The following is a 23,718-nucleotide window of genomic DNA, read 5'->3' as shown; positions in this document are numbered from 1 at the left end:
CTTTAAGTTTACCTAAGTGCAGTCATGAAAAATCCCATGCCATTTTCTGTAAGAATGGGGATGGGGGGGAAGGGGGTACAGGAGGAAGCCTTACTATTCTAGCCAGATTCCAATTCAGGTTATTACATTTTGCCTGCTCCCTGAAGTTCCAACTGGACTTGCTATTGTGCTGCACTGTGTTTCATTAATGGATAATGTGATTCCAAATCTTCCTGAGAGCAGCACTGTGACACCTTAATATCGGTAAAGCAAGACAATCACTACCGAAGCCTTCAGTATTTGTTACTTTTAGAACCCATTTCACAAATATATTTGCATAATTTATAGGTGAAAATCACAGAATCAATAAAATACAAAATGTACTTGAATGATAAAATTGCTCTACATTTTTGTGTTGTGGACATTCCTACTGCCCCTTCTCTTAAAGCTAAGTAGAGGAATAACTATAAAATGGACTACAAATTTTGGCCAACAAGAAAGTATCTGAGCCATAAAAGAAAAACATAGATAAGCTTTATAAAAGATTTAACTACCTGTGTCTAGCAGGCTATACTGCATTAATTTCCTCACTGGCACCCACTGAGTACGTATCATATCCTGGGGGCATCATACGGATTCCTTTTGTCCCTCATATCTGCTACAGTAGGCTGCAAGGATGTAGACAAGCATTATTACTTCAGAGATGTAGTGCCTAGAGCTTTATCCCCTGAAAAAAGAAAAGTGCACCTGAAATTTATTCTTGCAGAAAGTACACAATACATTGGGAAAATCTTTGACTATGAGAAAAAAAACAACAACATATGGCACAGAAAGGAATTGGGTTTTGGTCTGTTTGTATAGCATCCTTCCTCACAAAGTGCTTTACAGGGACTATGTATACATACAGCATAATATTGATAACGTTACAAGACACAGAACAGCCTACAGTTTTTGTTGTGTGAACATTTTGGTTGCTTTTGTGGCTTTATCCTTAAAGATTTAAGCCTTAAATGTGAAGTCGATCACTAAGGCAATCCAAGTGCATATAGTTGGACTTACGTTGGACATCAGCGAACAAAACATAAAATAAGAAACTGGTACTATCATACAGGAAATACCAACATGTCATCGCATCGACTGATATTTGCCCTCTTAACAATTACAGGGAATATTCAGCAAATGCATATATGTAAAGTAATACACTAAGAAAGGCTATTTGCATCTATACCTTTGAGTTACAATACTAAAAACGCTAAGAGGAAGTGTTAAAAAAGGGACAATTTGAAGATTTAAAATGCATTATAACAGCATGAAAACTTTTCACAATTTTGCATTTTTTTCAGTTTGGTTAATGAAATATTGATTTGGTGTCTCTCCCCTTGACTATTCAATTTTGCTTATAGGTGCTGTCATCCACTTCCAGATTCTAATGCACTAGCTGAATACTACAATGGGTGGGTTCCAAACAGCACAGGAATATTTAAAGAGTAGTTGCAGTAGTTTATAAAAATAGTAGCATTTTTACTGTATATCTTACAAGAATACTACATTTTAATCCAAATTTAACCTGTTGGTCTCCCTTTATGGAGAGACCCATTTATGAAATAAAAGATTTTTTCCACATGTACCATCATTGCCAGTAAGGTTGGGCAAAGCTAAACAACCCTGGAATTACATCTCACATGCTAATGGTGGGATAATTAAGATATTTATAGTTTTATGGTTAAATAGTTGGGGGGTTCAGTAATTGAAAGGTGTGATATATACTAATGTAGCTACCACAGCACACTAATGGCAAGATTTCTGCTTGGAATATTTCAACCTGTCTGGGGGAATTAAGAAACCTTCCATTAAAACATCCACTTCTATTAGACTGCTTTGAAAATCTTAACCTTAATGGGTGAATTGCCTATCACTGTAGTGTTTAGAAATGAAGGAGACACTGCCAAAATTTTCAAATTTAGGTGTGTGAAATTAGGTACTTAGCACTTGTGAAAATAAGGCTCCTAGGCACTCCCATTGACATCTGTTGAAACTCAGAACTTTTGAGACAGGCTCCTATTAAGGTGTCTAACCATGGGTTTAGGAACCTAACTTTTGACACCCTGTCACGGGGCTCACTCAATGCTAGGGCGCCTCCTCCTGGCTGCTCTGGAAATTATCGCCTTCTGCGGGTGCTGTGCACTCCTCTGGTGGTCTCTCCACCCATCATCCTCTCTCACCCTGCAGCCCCTATTGCTCCAGGGAGCTGCAGCTTCCTCTTGGTGACTTGGACCTCCAGCCAGGTCTCTATGGTCCTCCCCTTCTGGGGTATCAGAGTCTCTTGGGGCAAACTATCCCAGGCTTTCTGCTCTCCACTGCTGGTCTAGGCCACTTCCCCAGTGGCTGGTAGGGTAACCGGGGCCTGCCCTTGTGGGGATGCAAAGTTCCATGAGAGGGTAAGGGTCACGATGGGACACTTGCCTGACAATAAATCATGGCCTTATGTAAGGCCCCCTAGTGGTTATATAAGATGAGGCCTTATGTAAGGCCCCCTGGTGGTTATATAAGACATGGCCTTATGTAAGGAACATCTGAACCAATCGGTGTGGGGCTATACATGTGATGAACACATGATTCTCCTTCTTGTCCAATCGGTAGATGTGTGATTATAGCCTAATTGTGTTATGTAATGTTGAGAAAGTCTATAAAAGAAAGCTTGTAATAAACAGAGTTTGAGTTCAGCTTGCAACCACATTGGTCGTGTGCTTTATCCGCTCCCCACATGCCCTCTACTCCAGGTTCCAGCACAGGGACCCTCTGATCAGCAGCCAAGGACTGCACTATCCTAAACCTTGCTGCTTTTCCCCTGAGCCTTTCTGACCACCCCGCACCGCTCTACATAAACTGCCAGCATAAACTCCCTCCTCCTAGGGAGTAACTGTAGCCTACACACCATAGTCCCAAACCCACCTCCCTTCACCCAGGGGGCTGCCGGGAAGTAGTCTGCAGTCAGACCCTTTCTGCTCTCAGCTCCTGTTCCCATCCATCTGAGCCTCATCTAATTAATCCCTGCACCCTGGCTCCTCCTCCAAGTGCAGCCTGGGCAGTTAATTGGCCCACCTAGCCACCTTAACCCTTTCAGGCCTCATGTGGGGTGGACACCTCATTACACATGCAAATCTAAATATCTTGGCCAATTTCTTAAGTACAAGTCCTGTGTGCAGTGCCTACAAAAACGTGTCTCTCTTGCATTTACTTTCCTTTTCAAAAAGTGACTGCAAAATTAGTTTTTTAAAAAAAGTAGCCTCACTGTGACCTCAGATCTGACATCAGGGAATGCTTGTTCATTATTTCTGGGTGCAGTAGTATCCCTAAGGTGAATTTAAATTCCAAAGAAAGTCCTGTGATTTTCAGCCTGGTTCACAATCTCACATTTTCTTATATTGAATGAGAGAAGCATGGGGTAGTAGTATGAGCACAGGACTGGGACCAACCTCATTCTAAATCATGCCTCTGAGGCAAAGGTCTCAGAAGTTTGTAAGTTTGTTCAGCAGACACTGTATCTCCTTCTCTAGCTAGAATCTGACAATGCCGTGTTTGTAAAGCCCTTGTAAGAGGGGGAAAAAAGTACCTTTAGTATTATGTTATGGAAAAGTCATGTGTATCCTCCAGTAAGGTTTCAATCCCCTGTAAACTATTTTCAATTGATATTTTTTCATTTCTTCCCTTGAAATATCCCTTTGATAAGAGGCTAAAAGGGAAAGTTTTCACCTTCATAAATCAGTTATGATACAAACTAGTGCTTTGATGTGTTGGAAAAAAAAACCATGTTCCATATTTGTGATTAATATTGTAATTAAAATACCTGCCTTGGAAACACACATTGAAAAACAAATTTGCAGAATGTATTGTCTAATATATAGTTGCTATAGCTAGTCTCTATCACTAGAAGATAGCTGAAATAGTCACTCTTACCATAGAAGTAAGATGGTTCAATCAATTTTATCTGTGATTTATAAGATGTACTAACTCACCTCAGTGTACAGTATGCACGTAATTCTAGAACAACTTATAGATGCCAAAACAAGCCACTAGGAATTCAACTTCAGGCAAGAGAGATAATCTTTAGGTTACGGTGCAAAGCTTAACTAAAGGGAGGTGTCAATATCAACCAGAAATGGTCCCCCATTCTTTCCTGTTTGGTTTTAGTGGTACCTGAATCACACAAAAAAGTTATTGTGTGAGTGAACATTGATGTCACCCAAAGTAACTGCAATGCCAAAGTAGACCAGAACAGTGTTAGGTTGCAAGCACACTTACTACAAGAGATGTTCATCACAACAGTTCCCATCTTCAACCTAGTCTGGGATTTGCACACACGGAGTACATACAAACAAATTCAGTTAGGAGAGGGGACTTCTTGCATCTGCCTTCAGATGCAAACACAGAAAGACCCTACTTTTTGCCCTCTTTTGGGTGCTACACAAAAACACTTCTGGAGAAAGCCAAAATCTGAATCACGCCCAGGTAGGTCCATTCCAGGTCAGTGATCTCCATCCATGATTACTGGTGGTAGAAAATTTGTCAAACAGGCATTAAGGAGTGCTCCCAGATACATTCCCACATATGCTTGCCCATACTTTCAGGGTGAACAAACTTCTTTTCTCTTAAAACAATAGGGGAAAGAATGTCCAGAGGCCACACCAAAGTAGGGTCCCACAGAGACACTCCAATTTAAGGGCACACATCAGAGACTCACTCCATAAAGATGACGTGAATTATGAATCTTATGAGGCTTTAATAATTCATTATGGGCTCTGCTGTCCCCTTCGTTGTCTATTTCCATCCAAACAAATCTACTAGCAGTCAGACGAGCAAGCCCCTGAACATGCTATGAATATTAGGACTGCTCTCCCAAATGCTCAGTGGTAGCATAACATACTCTCTCTCAAGACCAAAAATCACCACCTCTCAGAAGAGCTTATAGGCAGTCTTCTGAGGAAAACTGCAAAGTCACAATGAACAGAGGTTTTTCCATACAGGAATGAACAGGCTATTGAGCTTCATTTTATAAAGGAAAACTGGGATAACCAATTGGATCTGAACCACTCTAAAATATTACCAGAAAGCTGTATTATGTTTGTACTTTATTAGCTCAAGTATCTTTAGAAATTTGATCACACGAATTAGGCAGGTGTTCTCTCAATAACTTTCGGTAGTCAAATGCAAAGGCAATTTTAGGCATCTGCAATAAACAGCAACCTTCAGAACTGCACCCCTGGTATCATATGAACACTCCAAGGTAGAAAAATGAGGTAATCTTTTAATGGTATTTTTAAACTTTAATTGAAAGGAACATTTAAAAAAAATCATATTTATTTCACATAGCAAGTAACATAGTTCTGACGTAATCACAATGGATACATATCTATAGAGAACTGCAAAACTGAACACTTTTGCACTGTTTTCTATTTTCATGTACTGTCTCCCAGGATATGTTTCCCTTTGTTGTGATCATTAATACCACTACAAATGAGTGGCAATCCAGTGTCCTCCTTAGTAAGATGTCAGGCAATTAGCATGGAGTTAGGGCAGCCATGAGGAGCTCCAATTTATATACAAAGTTACGCCCTTCCATTTTATTCCACTGAACTTCCTTGAATGGCCCACGAAGATGGTTCCATTTACTGTCTTGTAGCACATCACTTTTGGGGAGGTCTTTGCACTGACACCGTGGAAACTGAACCATAACTTTGCTGCCACTTTCAGGACCATTACGTACTGCAATGAACAGAAAATACATAAGTATAAAGCCTTTAAAGTTTTTTTTAATTCATCATATTAAATATCCCTATACGTAGTACACTAGCCGTACATTTCCCCTTTAAGTACATTTCCATATTGTAACTAAACAAAAAAAAATAATTAAAACATTGTTACTTCTAATGAAGTCTTCTTCTGACTTGTTCTCAAGGTTTCCCATTTTCCCTGCATGTTTTCATTGCTCTTTTGCACTACATTTTCCTGGTCAGAGCAAACCAGCAGTCAACAACTGTATTCAGGAGAGTTAAATGAGCACAGGAATACTAACATTTTTCTACCAATTCCCACTGAGCTTTATCCAAAGTCTGAATCTTAGGAATGTATTTATGTGCCTTCTCAAGAAGATTTTATAGATGAATTCTTTTCTAGTGTACTCATCTGCTGTAATCTTTCAAAGAGACAATTATGAAGTCTCCCAACATTTTTGTTACATCTACTATCAGAGAGATCTTTGCAATTCTTTTTTAAAGTACTGTGGGAGTCTAGTTTCTCTAAGATAGTACAGGCAAACTGATTTAGTGAGGGGGCAAAGCTTTTCAGTGTAGCATTACAGTGCATATAGAAGCATAAGGACTAGTGATCAGAGCACAAGACCAGGAATGATGAATTCTAGCAGACTTATACTATGTGTAATGGAAACAATGAAACATATCTTAAACATGCAACTATCTATTTCTCCTGCATTTATTATAGAACAAATCTGAAAACAGTATTTTTAAAAATGCTTTAAGCCGATTACCCCACGTACTAAACAGCAATGAGTAGCAGACTTGACTGAATCAGTACTTTGCATAGATGTCAATTCTACACATAAAATAAAGAGTTTGTTTATAAATTACTTTGTTATATAATGATGCCATAAACTCTCAGGATTGATTCTATAATCAAACTGCTAGAAAGTCTATAGTTCTCATACATTTCTATTATAATCATACAAAATTCTACCTGAAATAGCATAGTCTCCACTTGGCGATGCCACAGTTATTGCTGATGCATTGCCGATACTCTCTACTGGTCCCAGACCCACATGATTACTGAAACTTAACACGTGCCATCCCATAACTTTAGCCAGCTGCTGAACTGCATGTACTTGATGTTGGGACATCTGAAAGAAGACTGAGGATTAGGTTCTTTTTATCTTTGTCTCTTACTGTTTTTGTTGTACTTGGTTCCTATTCTTTTTTTCCTGGCCTGTACTAGTCATTTTAAAAAAAGGTGATTTCCACCTAAAATGCACCACCCCGTTTCAGAAGAATTGATCATTTTATAGAAATACCTCAATACATATAATAGCAAGTAGAAATTTGCCTTCATACATGTCTGTTACTAGCTCATTTGGGGATGAAGAAGATAGAGGTAGTCAGTATACACAAGCTACACAGTTCAATAGATCTATAACTCTTTAAAACTTACAGTTTCTGTGAGGTTCTTTTACAAGTTCTGGTTTTTAAACTAACACAACACAAGTCTCTAAAGCTACTCAAAAATCTTGAATATGGTTAAGGTTTCAGAAGTGTCCTTCCTCTACTCCCACATCCAATTGAGAGAGCCCTAACCCTTTTTGTAAAGCATTTACAGGATATTATGCAGAAAAGTGGTAATGAATCATTCCTACATGGCAAATTTGGGAAGAGTAGAGTTGGGGTTACCAAACACACTTTACACCTGTGTAACATTCTAGTGGAAACTACAGCAATTGTTTATAAGAAAAAGCATTTTAGCTTGCTTTTAATATTATTTATTTGTTGGACACAGGGAGGAGCCAATGCCATGTAACCAGCCAGGTCTCTGTGAACCAGTTTGAAAACCACTTTATTAGAGGAAAATGATACTGCCCTCAACAGAATCTGTTCCAACTTGTTTTCTTTGACTGAGAGTTCCACATTATAAACTGTAAAAAGGCAAATGATCTGTAAATTAATACAATGGCTGCATCTTTACTACACAATGTGTATTGGACAGACTGTCACATCTGAACAAAAACAAGACTCATTGTAAACAGTTAAGAAACCACAGTTCATTCAAATGTCAGCTGATTTAGTAGTGTCACATGCAAAGTTGGAAACCCTGACACAATGTTGAAAGTGATGTTAATTAAGGGCATGTTAGCTATTAAGAACTCTACTCCTGATGGAGGTTTGGCTAGAACAAGTTTGTTTTACATAAAAATACCTTAGTGTCTGACATGGCTCCCACCAACTAAGTAGAATCTTATGATTAAGAAAAGCAGCATGCTTGCTAGATCAGCAGTGTGTTCTGAAGGCTCACATGGTGAATAGCACAAACAATGCATTTAAATGTATTTCAAATGAACTTCTTTGTTAGTATTTCTGAACTCACATCCACCTGGCTAAAACGTGATACAGTTCTCACAGTCGATACACAAATATTTCTTTATGAAGAATGTGGTCAATCATTACTAAACCTGCAAAATTACTGACATTCTTGTCTGCACATGTGGAATTTCTACCTAGTTTCTATCTTTCTGACAAACAATACTTTTGTTTCAAATATACTCATGCTACTCATTACTGTTCATCCCAATCGCGGATACTAGACAAACACATGCAAGTAATAAAATCCCAGGAATTGAACGTGAGTTTACCTGAGACAGAAGGAAATCCTGTAATTCTTGCTCTTGATGGGACAACGTAATAACTCTTCCATCTCTGTGCACTACCCTGATCTGTTCAATTCCAATGTTCAGCTGTAGCTGAATGGACCTTTTAAACAAAGAGATACAATCGGTATATTTACTGAAAAATCATCTAGAAGTTGGCAGTTCACAACTACATTTTAATAGGAACTTTTATTAAAAGTCACTTTTAAAAGCATCTTACACATGCTAAAGAACAATCCAATAGGAAGTTACCATCTTGACACCCCCATATTCTTGATTAGGGCAGACAGGGAAAACAGTTTCAATCTGAATGAATAACAAAGCATGAACCTTGTTAGAGATGGTAATATAGTATTGAGGCCTGTTTATTAGCCGGAGGTAGAATTTGGGGTTTTGTTTGCCTGTTTGACTTTTGATATTCTTATATCCTTACTAACCTATGTGAATAAGAAACAAAGACACTGTGTGTTGCTTCTGCCTACAACCAGATGGGGTTTTTTGTATAATGAGAAAAGATAAGAAACAGAGCTAAAGTGTTGTATGGTGGGAGTTTAATATACGACTGCCTTGACTCCCAGTTGGGAGGGGCTGTATAAGAAACCCTAAAAACCAAAGAAAGGGTAGCCTTGGCCAGTACACAACCTTACTCCCTACCCCTCCCATGGGGTACAAAAGAGGTGGTACCGAAACCCAGAGACTCAAGACTCTCCAAAATGGAACATGACCATAAATGTAAGGGGCGGTACCAGGGGCGAGCATGACAAGTATAATTAAGCCTGTTAAGAAGGTGGTGGTGGGGAAAAAAGAAAAGCTCTACTGGTGTAAAGAGCTGGGATTATGCTTGTTTGGTAACCCCAATAAACATTGCATTGCCTGTACTTTGGACTCTGGCCTTCTGCTTTCTGTCTGTGTGACGAGAAACAAGGACGGGCAGGGGAGCCCTAACAAACCTTTCAAGGTTGCTTGGTAAATTCTGTTTTTAAAACATTTTGGTTAACTTAGAACAGTGGATGTGGTTTATCATCAGAGATGCAGGGGACATAACATGCATCCTCTCTCTCTCTCCCCCAGTGAGCTCTATTCTTGTCAATATCAATCCCAAGCTAGCTGGTAAGATTCCTGTTCGCTGAAGTGCTCCAAGAGCACAGAATCTCACCAACTGCAATTCCCTGTCAACTTAAAAGAACAGAGCCAGCAGAGGGTGAAGACCCAGACAAGCCACATGGGACTCCTCTGTGCTCTCAATAAATTCAGGGTCACCCAATACAGCACAGAACTGAAGACTTACCAGCATGGCAACTAAACCAGTTGTAATTCATGTCTTTAATTATTTAACTGCAAGTCTGTGTGTGGACATTTAATTCTGAAATATGAATGTCTATTTGCACTGATATAACTAAAGGCGTGAATTACAAGTGATTATTTTAGTTCCAGTTTCCATATAGACAAGCCCACAGATTTTAACAAGGTTGCAACTGCTGGTTCGGAGATCTAGCAGTTTCTCCAGCCCACTAGTGTGGAAGTAGAGGAAAGCATTTTAAAGACACTTTTAGTAACCAGGCCCAACATTTGACTCTTCCCCTAAAGGAATACTGTCATAGTCATTTGAAGAAAAAGGTAATATCTATGTACTAAATTCCTACATTACTGTAGCAAGAATGTTACATAAGGCAGATAGCTTTTTAATTTTAGGGTTTCTCTTCTGAAAGCTGTTTTGGCTGAGTGTTACTTTTAAGTCAAGCTTATCTCAATCTATGGAAAGTTTAATTTTCTCTCATTCTCTGCAACCACATTAGTATTCCATACCTGAACATATAAAGCAAATACACAAATACTGGGCTCACGTTGGTCTGCCTGAAGTTGGATTTGATCTCATAGGAGCAACAATGTTATATGCACTCAATCACCACAGCTAAAAGAGACAACTCTATCTAAGTAGAGAATATTTTAGTTTTCATACTTACTTGCATATTTGCTCATACCCTTGGGAAGTTATTAGAACTTTGACACTGGATTCATAAACATCATTTATGTTTGACCAATGGGCCTGAATCTGTGGATCCTCAATACGACTAGCTAGGCTGTCAATCGTTCGAGCAGTTCTAAAAAAAACAAAAACAGAAAAACCACACCCCGGTAATCTTATTTTTTTTTTTTAATCGCTTGATATCCCTAGTTCTATTATGACGTCCATGTCTAAAGTGGATAGGGATAATAAAATCATGGTCTAGATATCTAGATAGTGTGTGCCACCATCTTTTCTCCAAATAAAGACAAGGTAGTGAGTAGACATCAGTTTGATCTAGCTGGTACTGTAAAGTACACTTAGTTTGTAAAATAAACTTATTTCACAAACTAAGTTTTATGACACCTAAAGCTATGTTTATTTGCGTTATAAGGTGAGCAGTTTGGGCACACGCAAGGAGACCAAAACAGTTTTGGTGCCTGAATTGCAAAGGAAGTGTATCTGCTTAAACTTCATACTTTACATGCACCCCCAAAGATAGTTTTAAACATGTTATTCAGCATAGAGATCAGCTATGTGTTTTTACACAGCGTACAGAGGAAAGTACTGAAAAGGACTGAGGTAGTGCTTTTGTTAAAGCAGAGACAACTATCATTATATTACAAGTATCCTGTAGAGGGGTATCTTACAAGTAGTATTGAACTTTCTGTGTTTGCATTCCATGGGTGTCACTATACTCACATACTTAGAAATAGGATTTTTAATCTTAACTATTAGGTGCCAATAAAACTCTTAGAAAAGCATTCTGGCATAACAACAGTAATAAGTTTTGGGAACATTTTCAACAATTAATTCACAGCCTGTGTGGAACACAGTGTTAGTTTTACTATGGCTTTACCAAAAATAGCTTGTGTGCACACCTGCGTCTCAGAAAGATGTGTTTTGCCTGTTTAATGATCTTTTCCAGAAGCCCTTCATTTGGTTGTAAGGAGCTGATGTCATTTTTATCAAACGCCTGAGGTCCTGCCATTCTCATTCTCTTATGGCCAAATGGTGCACTAGCTGGATGTGGCATCATTGTAGAGCTCAAAGTTTGCTTGTGGAACTGCAACAAACAAGAGCTGTTAGGCGGGATGACTGAAGGAGAAGATAACAAAACTCAAGCGTGTGCTCTTCTAATACATACAGCTAATCAATTATAATACACTGCCTCATGTTTCATAAGGACAATTTAAAAAAGTCACACTTCTGAAAAAAAGTGCTGCATGCTATTTTAACACCTATAACCACAGTAATAAAAACTAAGAAAAGTATGCTTCATTTTTCCAGTTTTACTTTGTGCATTTGACTGCACTTTATGTACAGTCAATTTCATATTTCCCTGTATAGTCTGCTTCCCTGTTTATGTGGATCTTTCGCACAACCGGGAAGGGAAAACTAAAAGGGAGGAGGTGTTGCATTATGCATCAAGAATATATACACTAGTTCTGAGGTCCAGAAGGAAGTGAGAGGCAGACCAGTTGAAAGTCTCTGGGTAAAGATAAAAGGGGAGAAATATAGGAGAGTGACATCATGATTAAGGCTGCGTGTCTGTCATGGAAGTCACAGATTCCATGACATTCCGTGACCTCTGCGACTTTGCAGCGGCTGCAGCCAGCTGCACCAGCCACTGCTGGGGCAGTCTCGGGCCACCACGGCCTGTGGGCCCCTCTCTCACTGCCCAGCAGCAGTAGTTTGTGTGAGGGAGAGGGCTCAGGGCTGGGATGCGGGACGGCGCTTACCTCGAGGGGGTTTCCCGGAAGTGGCCGGCATGTCCCTGCAGCTCCTAGGTGGAGGGGTCAGGGGGACCTGCGTGCTGCCCCTGCCGGCAGGTACTACCCCCACAGCTTCCATTGGCTGTGGTTCCCAGCCAATGGGAGCTGCAGCGGCGGCGCTAGTGGTGGGGGCAGTGTGCGGAGCCCCACTGGCCTTCCTTCTCCCTAGGAGCTGCAGGGACATGTCAGCTGCTTTTGGGGAGCTGCGCAGAGCTGGGTAGGGAGCCTGCCAGCCCCGCCAATCTTCCCCTCCCACCACCAGCGGGGGTCCTAGGCCAGGCGCTGCCGCCCCGCATCTCCCCAGCACTTGCTGAGGTCCCAGGCCGCCTCCCTCTGCCCCACACCACCCGCGGCCCAAGTTTTAGTTAGGGGTAAATAGTAGAAGTCATGGACAGGTAACGGGCTGTGAATTTTGGTTTACTGCCAGTGAGTAGTCCATGACTTTTACTAAAAATACCCATGACTAAAATGTAGCCTTAATCCTGATAGAAGTCTGCTATAGACTAACAAAATCAGGAAGAGGAAGTGGATGAGGCATTTCTAGAACAAACAACAGAAAAAAACAAAACACAAGACCTGGTAGTAATGGGGGGGCCTAAGTGCCCAAATGTCCATTACAAAAGTAGTATGACAACACACATAATTTCCCATAAGTTCTTGGAATGTCTTGGGTACAACTTTTTGTTTCAGAAAGTACAGGAAGCAACTGGAGGACAGCCATGTTAGATCTGATTCAGACCAACACGGAGGAGTTGGTTGCAAATCTGAAAGTGGAAGTCATCACGAGATGATCGATTTCATAAGTCTAAGAAAAGCAAAGAGTAAGAGCAGCAGAATAAGGACAATGGACATTGAAAAAATAGACGAACAAACTCAGAGAACTGGTAGGAATGAAAATGGGAAGAAAATCTAAGGGATAAAAGGAGTTCAGGAGAGCTGGCAGTTTCTCAAAGAGACAACATTAAAGGCACAACTGAAAACTATTCCAATGTGAAGGAAAGATATCAAGAATAGGAGGAGGCCAATATGGCTCTTTAATGACCAGAAAAATCAAAAAGGAATCCTACAATGAAGAAAAAACATGGACAAATTGCTAAGGAGGAACACAAAAGAATAGCACAAACATGTAGGGACAAAATCAGGCTAAGGAACAAAATGAGTTACATCTAACAAGGGACATAAAAGGCAAAAGAGGTTCTTTAAATACAGTAGGAGCAAGAGAAAAGATGAAGGAAAGTGTAGGTCTTCTACCCCGAGGGGAAAAAGAGCAAATAACGGACGACATCAAGAAGGCTGAGGTGTGTAATGCCTATTTTGCTTCAGTATTCACTGGAGGAGATGCACACATCCTGGGCATATGATCTCAGAACTTTCTAGAGTAGAACTTTCTACTGTTTTTTAAGGCTGTGCATGTCCTTGTGCTTCCCTTGCCCCCAAAGAGATATAAGGGAGCACAGCCTCAACCACAATGCAGCTCCTTCTAATAAATCAAGAATTTATAGTAAGACAGAGTGAAAAAGAGGAGTGGGGAGAATGATCTCAGAAGAACCACAATTATGGTAAGTAACTGTTCTTTCTACTTTAAGCATTGCCTGCATGGAATGGGAAATAAGAGAACTTCAGTGTTCAACTAAAAATGCATTACCTCTCTGATCAGCTGATGCAAATTGTGTTCCAGAACATAGAGGTGATCCTCCGGACTCTGTTTTTCAGAAGCAGCTTTTTGGGATTTCTTATCATTAGAAGAGTGACACAAAGAAATAGACAACTGCAAACCTGTATAAGGCAAATGAAAAGCAAACACATTGTCAACTTTTTCATGCTGATAAGTAGAAACAAGACAGGATAATTTATTCTTCTCTTTCCCTTATCCCCTTTCAGAATCATTAGCTCTGCAATCAATGCTGTTTCAGAGAAATTCAAACGAACAATCATGTCACACTGTGCAAACCAGAAAAGAAAACATGATCATTTTGCCAATTTGTAATTCAAGATATAATTAATAAAGTGCCCAGGGATCAACTAGTGACTTAATAGGTTTTTTTAATTTATAATTCCTTATCAAGTGAAGAAAAGGAAAGTCTCCTAAGAGCGAGACCCTGCAGCATACTGGGGAAGAAATAATTCTCATATCACCCAGTTCACCAACCATTATATTTTTTGAAGCAATCCAAAAAACTCTTCAAAAGATGGAGTCACAATCACCCTCACCGGGGTGGGGGAATCCCAAGGCTACTCTGAGTATAGAGGATGCTTTCAGAGTCCCCATATTGTTGGACCAGCCTGATTGAAGGGTATTAGACTTAGCCCTATTCAGGTACCATTAACACAAGTCAATCAGAAGTCTTGTAGTCTCCCATAAACCTACCTCTGGAGAGGAGGACTGATAGAGAGCCTCAAATTCCAATCCCCATAAGGTGGTGCACTGGACTACCACAACTTTTGTTGTTGCTACCACTACTACTGAAATAATACAAGTGCACCATGAGAGTCATTTTAAAAAGAACTCTTTAGTCAGAAAAGATCCTATGCATAATGTGGTTTCCAGGGAAGTCTTAATCCAATTCTTAATTTGGTCTAAGTACAGAAACAGGGTCAACTGACCTTGCCTAAACTTCATACAAATCAAAGTTTAAGTCTGGATTAAAATAGACAATTCTGTGGATTCCATGTTCCATGACAAGAGTCTCACAAGGTTTCTTACCTGGAAAAGGCTGGGAGATGATCTGGTTCTTCACAACAATGTGAGGAATTTGTGATTTAATTTGAACTGCTTCTCGAGACAGCTGAGCAAATATTTCTTTACATAAGAGAACATTTTGTGCAGCCTCCAGTTTTGTCTGCCAATGTGGAGCACCTGGAAAACACGAGCCATCCAAATTTTCAAAGAAACAACAAGAAGCAACCCATTTTACTAATTCAGATGTCAGCTGTTAGAGAATGACTAAAGCACCAGGTGATCAGTGTGACTGGAAAAATCTAGCCTACTGTTGCCACCTGAGCTGAACCTTGTTACAATATTATCTCAATTACGTGAGTGAACACAAAACAAAATACTAGTGAATTTTAACCAAGCTTACATGTGCATATTAACTATTTGTACTGCACTAGCACCTAGATGGTCCTGCTACACTGTGCTGGGCACTGTACAAACAGTTAAGACGACAATCTGTGCCTCAAAGAGATTGCAAACCGAGTAAGCACTTTCAAAACAGTATGTTTAGACTTGCAAAATTAACCCAGGCACATAAACACACCCAACATTTTTTAAAATCAGGAAGATGCTACAGTATGGATTTAGAAGCCAAAATTTATGCTCCTATTTTTAAAAACATTGGCCTGAATAAATAGATGGCCTTATGCCCTGAACACAAAGATTACCAAATGAGATCAGACCAGTGATTTATCTAGTACAGCATTCTGTCTATGAGTGGCCAGCACCAAGTTTCTTTCTAAGCCCAAAACTTAGTGACTGGCTTCTGAAGCATGAAATCTCATGTCTTAGTTTGAAATTGTGGAGGTCGTTGTTCACAAAAACATCTAGTTTTTTAAAAAATTCTGCTGTGCTTTTAGATTCACTGATATCTTGCAGCAAAGAAATTCCACAGATTCCGTAAGTGTTAGGAAAAAACATTTCCTCTTATGAGTTTTCAATGTATCACCTTTCATTCAGACTGGATGTCCTCTTGGGCTTGTATTATGAGCAAAGATAAATAGGAGCATCCAATTCACCTGCTTTATACTGGTATTCCCCTTATAACTGTCTCTCGCTAGACTTAACTCCCAATGTTTTCATGCTCTCCCTGCCTCTAGTACTTTTTATTGCTCACCTTTAAATCTCTTCTAATCATACTAAATCTTTTTTGAAATGGAGTGGCCAGAACTGACTATGGTATTCCAAATGAGGGCATACCATCAGTTCACATAAACCACTGGTCTGTCAGGCAAATGGGAAAGTTAGTTCCAGCACTGAGCACTCCCCACTTAAAATGCCCTGCCCTGAAACATTTAGATCTCAGAAATATGCAAGAATATCTAAGCTGACCTCAGCTGTCAAGAGACTGCCTCTCCCCATGCACTGGCATAAGCAGCCAGCACAGGCAGCTAATGCATATCTTAAAGAGCTGGCATAATATGCTCCTTTCATCGACTATTTCATGTCGTTCTCTTTAATCCTACTGTGTTTTTTCCTGCGTTTAATTAATAGCAATACAAGAGATTGACAGGATAGATTTTGTGTTCCCAATTTATAAATATCTTCTAAACACTAAATTTACAGTAGACCTCAATTTTATGAACACCAATCTTACGAATGAGCAGTTATAAAGATCATTCTTCATAACCGGGGTGTGAGTGTGTGTGAAATCACGTAACAAAAGTGATGTTGATGAAGAACAGGTCAATATGCCTTCACATTCCAAGCCTTTAGTGCACTGGAAATTGCTTTGCAATGGGTTAAAGGATAAGAAGAAATCAATGCACTGCACCTACTGTAATTCTGAGATGTTCAACTTTATGAGCTCCTCAATCCCCAATTAATTTGTAAAATACGGGCTGTCCTGTTTTATATAAATAAAGCTTACGAACTTGCTCTTAACAGTTTCTGAAACAGTTTTTTAAATGGTCTGAGCTGACCTGACGTCTCAATCTAAATTTTGGCTTGAAACAGAAAAATAAAGTGAGTTACATTTTCAGGCAAAATTTTGCTACTCAGCTCCATGAACTACAGCAGGCACTTGATGCGCTTCTTTCTTCCTGCTGCTTGTCCCCGTCAAAAGCACAATTATACCTTAGTTCATCCTATTGTATACTTGGAATATTTAAAATATATATAAGTAAAATAATTTGAGAAAAAGATTTAAATGGAACCCATACACCTCTACCTCGATATAACGCTGTCCTCGGGAGCCAAAAATTTTTACTGCGTTATAGGTGAAACCGCGTTATATTGAACTTGCTTTGATCCACCAGAGTGTGCAGCCCCGCCCCCCCGGAGCACTGCTTTACTGCGTTATATCCGAATTCGTGTTATATCGGGTCGCGTTTTATCGAGGTAGAGGTGTATTATGTAAGTGATTTTCAATTAAACTCAAGTTAGATTGTTGACTCTCCTCCTAAACAAAAGCCAAGCATGTGCAGTAGAGTCATTGAAGGAATTGTAACACCTTCAACAGCATCATATCCAAATGTACATTTTGAAGGTGTCACGTTTGCAAAGTCTCATTTTGCATTTAGGTGAAGATTTCAGTTAAATCAAGAATGAGAAAATTATTTCCCCTTTTGTTCTTAATTTCAGGTACTACTCAAGTATTTCTCCATAATGAGAGATTCACCAATTTAGTGTCAAATGCAAACTCAATCCTTAAGACTGGAGCTTAAAGAATGTACCTGGTTTCGATTTTGGCAGAGGTCTTTTAAACAGGTTAACTGTGCCAAGGTCACCTATGTCTGGAGCTTGCTTTTGAATAGAAACCTATACAAGAAAATGAAAAAGAATGTTAATTGTCTTGTGTTCTGTATTACAACTACATGAATAGTACAGAAACTATACAACATATGTTTTTGGCAAACCTTTATATAGGCTGATCCCTCTAAATCACTTGGAATCTGAACATCCAAAGGACAGTAATCCTCTGGTATCTTCTTATCCAGATCAATATCTGTGTTCTTTATCACTTCAAATGTCCCATGATGAGGGAAGAGGGATCCTAAAAAGGGAAACAGAAAATATCATGAAAACATCTAAAAACTTTCACGAGACAAAGTTTTTATGGATTAGAAGTCTTCTCATCTTTGCATCATGAGAGATATTGCTTACATTTGACTAACACTGTTTCTTGGGAGAAAAAAGTTCAATTCAGTAAAATGTCTTCTCTTCACTCCATAATTGTCAATTGAAGAGACTACATGTTAACACTAAGAAATACAGTAGAACAATATGATCTGGGCTATATGGTTTCCTTTCTTTTTTTCTGGGCATTGGGAGAGGTAAGAGAGAATGAGAGGGGAGTTGTTGGCTTAAATGTCGTGGTACCTGTGATTTTACCAGTAAGGGACACTGCATCTGAATATTTTACTCCCAGCTCAAAATGATCATATTATGTTTCACATAATGCTTAAAACTCTTTGGATTTATTTTTTTAACATAGATTATTGTACCATCTAAAAATTTGTACATTAAAGTGGTTCTCTCATTTTGTCATGGCGATGCCACATTCTCCGTGAACACTTACACAAGGGCTTACCTTTAAGCACATGTATACTTATTGATTTCAAAAGGGACTATGCGTGTGTGGAGTTCATCACTTGTTTAATTACTTGCTGAATCAAGACATTAGGACATTATTAACCTTGTATGACCAACCATACAACCAACCACCTTTTGTGTATCGTACTATAACTCTTTCCCAGGTTATAGTACCTAGTATGTTCTATTCAATAACATTTATAATCTCTCATTTAATATTTCATAAACTACATTTTAGTATTGTAAAGTCTGTACTTTGGAATATGGGGATTGTATATCAATTCAGAAAAGAATAAAAGTGACCAAATATCTTTTTAATAATTTTTACAGAACAAATCTAGATAATAGAAATCAGAGATGAAGAAAAACTACTATTCATCTAACCCAACCTAATGCAGGATTGTTCCTTAAAAGAACCTTTTCTAGTGCTCCAAACAGTCTACAGTAACTCCTCACTTAAAGTTGCATTATTCAGGAACATAACCACAATGTTAAGCAAAACGACGTTAAGCGAATCCAATTTCCCGATAAGAATTAATGTAAATGGGGGGGTTAGGTTCCAGGGAAATTTTTTTCACCAGACAAAAGACTATGTTATATATATATGTATACACAGTATAAGTTTTAAACAAACAATTTAATACTGTACACAGCAATGATGATTGTGAAGCTTGGTTGAGGTGGTGGAGTCAGAGGGTGGGATATTTCCCAGGGAATGCCTTACTGCTAAATGATGAACTAGAACTCAGATGAACCCTCAAAGGTTAACACATTATTGTTAATGTAGCCTCATACTCTACAAGGCAGCACGAATGGAGGGAGGGGAGACAGCATGGCAGACAGAGACACACACCCTGTGTGTGAGAGAGAGAGAGAGATGTGCATTGCCCCTTTAAGAACACTGGCCCACAATAAGTACACTGCCTTTTTAGATCAGGAAGTTGAGGCAGCAGTTTCCACCTGCAAGCTCCCTCCATCCTGAGCCCCCCAGGCTCCTGGGAGCAGCTCCAAGGCAGAGGGCAGGAGCAGCACATGGCAGTGGGGGGAGGGACAGATGAACTACCAGCAATTGATAGCCTGCTAGGCGGCTGCCGCACAGGGAACTTAGGGGAGCGGACAGCTGATAGGGGGGCTGCCGGTCCACCCTGGTTCCAAGCCCCCATAATCTAGCGGCAAAGGGCTGCTCTTTCTGCAAGCAGTGGACAAAGCAGGTGACTGCCAAACAACGTTATAAGGGAGCATTGCGCAACTTTAAACGAGCATGTTCCCTAATTGGTCAGCAACGTAACAACAAAACAACTTAACCGGAACAACTTTAAGTGAGGAGTTACTGTACTTTTAATGTACCAAAAGTGATGCAGCTTTATCACCATCTTTGAGATCTCAATATCAGGATGTTTCTCCTGGTATTAAATGTAAGTTCTCCTTTTTCTTAGTTCCTTCACAGAACTCTTATAGTATTTTACCACTTCAATCATTCCTTTCCAACTTTGGGATTTACAATTAATTATCAAAAACTGTTTAGTGAAATAAAAGATTTAAGATTCATTCTTGATAACAGGTGACCTGCCATACCGGCACTTCTGTAGCTCAGGTCCCCAAGGATTTTGTCTCCCACTTTCCTCAGCTTCCAGTGCTGTCTCAATCTCAAGAGCTCAGAGTTGAAATCTCGTTGTCGCTTATTTTCCTGGTTTTCTGCAACTGATTTGGATAACCTTTCTGCTCCTTTCAACAGGATTTGGGCTGCTCCAGCTAGTGACTTCTTCTTTGAAATTAACTGTAAAGTCTGAGGATTCTGGAAACATGAAAATAAATTTCAATTTTGAACTGTTGTAAATATTTTTAATTTTTAAACAAATCCTCACAGTTCTAATTATTGGAAACTGGTAGTGACTAATAATTATCATCTGATGTGCTATTTAGTAACTTATTTTGAAATTAGGCTATGTCTACACTAGAAACTTCAAAGCGCTGCCGTGGGAGTGCTCTGAAGTGAGAGTGTGTTCACGTGCGGTAATCCACCTCCACGAAGGGAATAGCTCCGAGCACTGCTCCCAGCACTCGGAGCCTGTCCACACTGGCGCTTTAAAGCACTCTAACTTGCTGCGCTCGGGGGGGTGATTTTTTCACTTAACCCCTGAGCCAGCAAGTTAGACCACTATAAAATGTAAGTGTAGACAAGCCCTTAGTTTCATATGCAGGTATCACACTACTATAACTGGCACACTTGTTGGCAGCCTCGGCAGATACATCATTGAGACTGAGCTACCCTCTCTCCTCCAGAAGTGGTCCCTCCAGTTGAGAGATGAGGCACTGTGGTAGAACAGCATGGGGAGGCTTGCACTAGGCTATACCTGTTTTGTGGTTATGTAAAAAGTCCCAGTTGTATGGGATCTTCCGTATTAAGTTATCAAGATGTATTAAGCAATAAGATGGTTTGTACCTGCTTTGGGGGAAGCGGATCCTGCACAACTGGATCCAGAGTCATGAATTTTTTATCCTTGACAATGCTGAGAACATCATAGAGTACACACATCTCAGTCAAGGCACCTCTTAAATTGTTTCTCACTGAATCCCAAGGCCAAAGGGATGGTTGAAATTTTACCAGCCCTAAAGCACAAAAACAAAACAAAGGTTTATATTCCAGTAGCAAATACAGTATCTATACCAGACTGGTCCTTAAACTGAAGACAGAGCATAAACAGTCTGCAAATAATCTGAAAAATTTGCATTTTAAAATATATTTTTTATTTATGTAGGTTATGTTAAATGTCCTCCTCTTTTCCTAATCCAGAGAATAAGAGTCTTATAGCCCCGGCTAGAGAGCCATAGCTCTTCAGCTCAAAATGAAGCAGCACATGCTTTTTACTTTGGAGTCTCTGGTACACTGGTCAAGTCATGTAAGTGGGAGCTTGTTGAAGATGTGAACTGCTTTAGGCCTCAAATCCACAGATGAGGTTACATTAATATAAGCTATGCAATGAGAGGACACCCAAAGTCACGTTTTGACCAGAATGTCTCTCCCAGGAAAGAGTTACCATGATAGTTTGCTCAGCTATTGAGGGAGGAAGATCTCTCATACTACATTCAATGTAGAACCCACCACCCTCTTACAGCTTGGCTTCAAACACTAGTGGCCCAGATACCCAGGCTCAGACAGGGCATGTACCATGACAGCTCTGGACTCTGCCGAAGGCTAGTTTAGTCCCGGAGTGACATTTTCATGACAGCTGAACCACTTCGTTGCACAGATCCTACCCGCTATGCCACACAGGTGGGTCTGCAAGGATCCCAGCGCCGTCAGCAGGGCACATACGCGCCGGGGGCCACCCGTGCAGCACAGCTCTCGGATCAGGGCCAACGCGGCAGCCCCATCAGGGGCTGGCCACAAGTCACATAACGCACCGGGGCGGGTGGGCTGGACTCGTACGTTGCCCAGTGGGGATGGCTGTCCCTGGGGATCCAGGAGGGGCCCTGGCGCTGCCTCCCTGGAGGCTGGGTCCCAGCGCGGGGCAGCGGGTGGTGGTGGGGAGCCCTGCGGCGGGGAACGCCGGGTGGGGGCGCCCAGCCGAGGGAGACCTTGTTGCCCCCCCCCGTTCTCTCGCTCACCCTCCTCGTCCTCGGCGTCCCCGGGCGCGGCCCAGTCGCGGGCCTGCGCCCCAGGCGGCGGCTCGTCCTCCTCGGAGCCGGAGCCCTGGCTGAAGTCGATGCGCTGCGCCAGGCGCGCCAGGTTCTGGGACATGGAGAGCGGCTGCAGGTAGGTCTCGCTGCCGTCCAGCCCCACCTCCTGCACCTGCTTCTCGCTCGCCGACTCGATGCTGATCCGCACCGCCGGCGCCCCCGACATCTTCCCGGCGGCTGGGGCGCCGCGGGGCGAGAGTGCGCAGCCCCCGAGCCGAGACTGACAGGCCCCGCCGAGCATGCGCACAACCACTACGGGCAGCGGCCCGGGACATACCACAAAGGGGCGTGGCCACTGCACAGCGGCCGCTGCGGGCTTCGGCTCTTTCCGGAGGGGCTTCGGGGGAGTTCGGAATTACGGGTCCGGACGGGGAAGTGGAGACCAGAGGGAGGCGCTGCCTAGGTCGAGGGGGAGGGGCTAGACCCGGCTGCCTGGGCCTGGGCTTCGTTCTGTGCCTGTCTAGAGTCGCTGCCTAGTTAACCCACCAGCTGCCCCGCCCCAAGCCACCGGCAGGCGGCGCTCCAGAGCCAGGTTGTCCGGCCCTGCGTGAGGAGGAACTTGCCTCAGGCAGCTGGAGCGCCCCTCGGCAGCACCACCCTGCAGCTACTGCCACAGAGCACAGCTAGCTGGGGGGGGGATGCTGCCCAAGGTGGGTGGCTCAGCCCCCCTCTCCCCCGTTACAAAAAGCGCCAGCTGGTCTCTCTACCACCCCGCCCCCCGACACCCTTTTTCTGTATGAAAGGGGAAGATCTAGTTTCAACACGCTGAGTTGCTGCCACCTGCACTGCTGGGGTAGGGGAAGCCAGCAGGAGTTGTGCTGAGACTGGTAGTGTGGCTTGGCATTTTCAGCTCAGCACACATCTGTAGGCAGCTCCTGCCACGGGCACAGAGAGCCCAGAACACTTTTGAGTAAAAGGCCTTAAATTTTATAAACACCCATGCTGGGAGCAGCATAGCCAGGTCAGTGGCCAGACTTAGGGCTGGTCTACACTTACCCCCCAAATCGAAGTAAAGTACGCAAATTCAGCTATGTGAATAACGTAGCTGAATTCGACATACCTTACTTCGACCTCACCGCGGTTCAGACGCGGTCCACACGCGGCAGGCAGGCTCCCCGTCGACTTCGCGGTACTCCTCTCGCTGAGCTGGAGTACCGCAGTCCACGGGGATCACTTCCTGGTTCGATTTATCGCGTCCAGACCAGACGCGATAAATCGAACTCGGAACTTCGATCCACAGCCGTCGAACTAACCGGTAAGTGTAGACTAGCCCTTAGTTATCACTCCTTCCCAGGAGTAAGGGGGTTACAAGATACAGATACGTTAATGCTACACAAAGCAATTTGCACCAGACACTACTGCAGGTTTGCTAAAAAATTGTCCACAACTGGTGCTTGACAGCTTCACCAACTCTCTTTTCAAGTACCTATGCTATCCTAAGGCCCAGAACACATGTGTTAATTGAACTAAAGAAAATACAGAACATCATGTGTGTGTTGTACTAGGTATATGCATTGCTGTTCAAATATATGGCAGGCTGGTGAGTTTGTGGCTTTAAGTTATATGTATATTAGTGATTTATACATATGTCTTACTTTCAGTGCAT

The 23,718-nt window shown here is 41.5% G+C and overlaps 1 protein-coding gene across 1 annotated transcript; it reads right to left on the bottom strand.

Annotated features, from left to right (window-relative positions):
• Positions 1-5,262: 5,262 nt before the first annotated feature.
• MED17 (mediator complex subunit 17) lies at positions 5,263-22,336 on the bottom strand. The gene is made up of 12 exons (XM_024216372.2): positions 22,041-22,336; positions 20,875-21,041; positions 20,007-20,226; positions 17,756-17,892; positions 17,573-17,657; positions 14,889-15,041; positions 13,830-13,960; positions 11,291-11,475; positions 10,369-10,506; positions 8,390-8,507; positions 6,730-6,889; positions 5,263-5,742 (listed from the first exon to the last, which is right to left on the bottom strand). The coding sequence occupies exons 1-12, from the start codon at positions 22,276-22,278 to the stop codon at positions 5,537-5,539; spliced, it is 1,938 nt and encodes a 645-aa protein (XP_024072140.1). The 5' UTR covers positions 22,279-22,336; the 3' UTR covers positions 5,263-5,536.
• Positions 22,337-23,718: the final 1,382 nt, after the last annotated feature.

Source organism: Terrapene carolina, unplaced genomic scaffold (assembly GCF_002925995.2).
Source record: "Terrapene carolina triunguis isolate 2854851 unplaced genomic scaffold, T_m_triunguis-2.0 Scaffold97, whole genome shotgun sequence".
In the NCBI taxonomy this organism is placed as follows: Eukaryota; Metazoa; Chordata; order Testudines; family Emydidae; genus Terrapene; species Terrapene triunguis.
This window is presented reverse-complemented; position numbering and strand designations above follow the sequence as displayed.

Excerpts from the sequence above, each read along its gene's own strand:
- MED17 (XM_024216372.2), bottom strand. The coding sequence starts at position 22,278 with ATGTCGGGGGCGCCGGCGGTGCGGATCAGCATCGAGTCGGCGAGCGAG. Across the intron at positions 8,508-10,368 it reads GGGTATGAGCAAATATGCAA|GTCCATTCAGCTACAGCTGA; the intron begins GTAAGTATGAAA and ends TTTGTTTAAAAG. Across the intron at positions 6,890-8,389 it reads AGGATTTCCTTCTGTCTCAG|ATGTCCCAACATCAAGTACA; the intron begins GTAAACTCACGT and ends GTCTTCTTTCAG.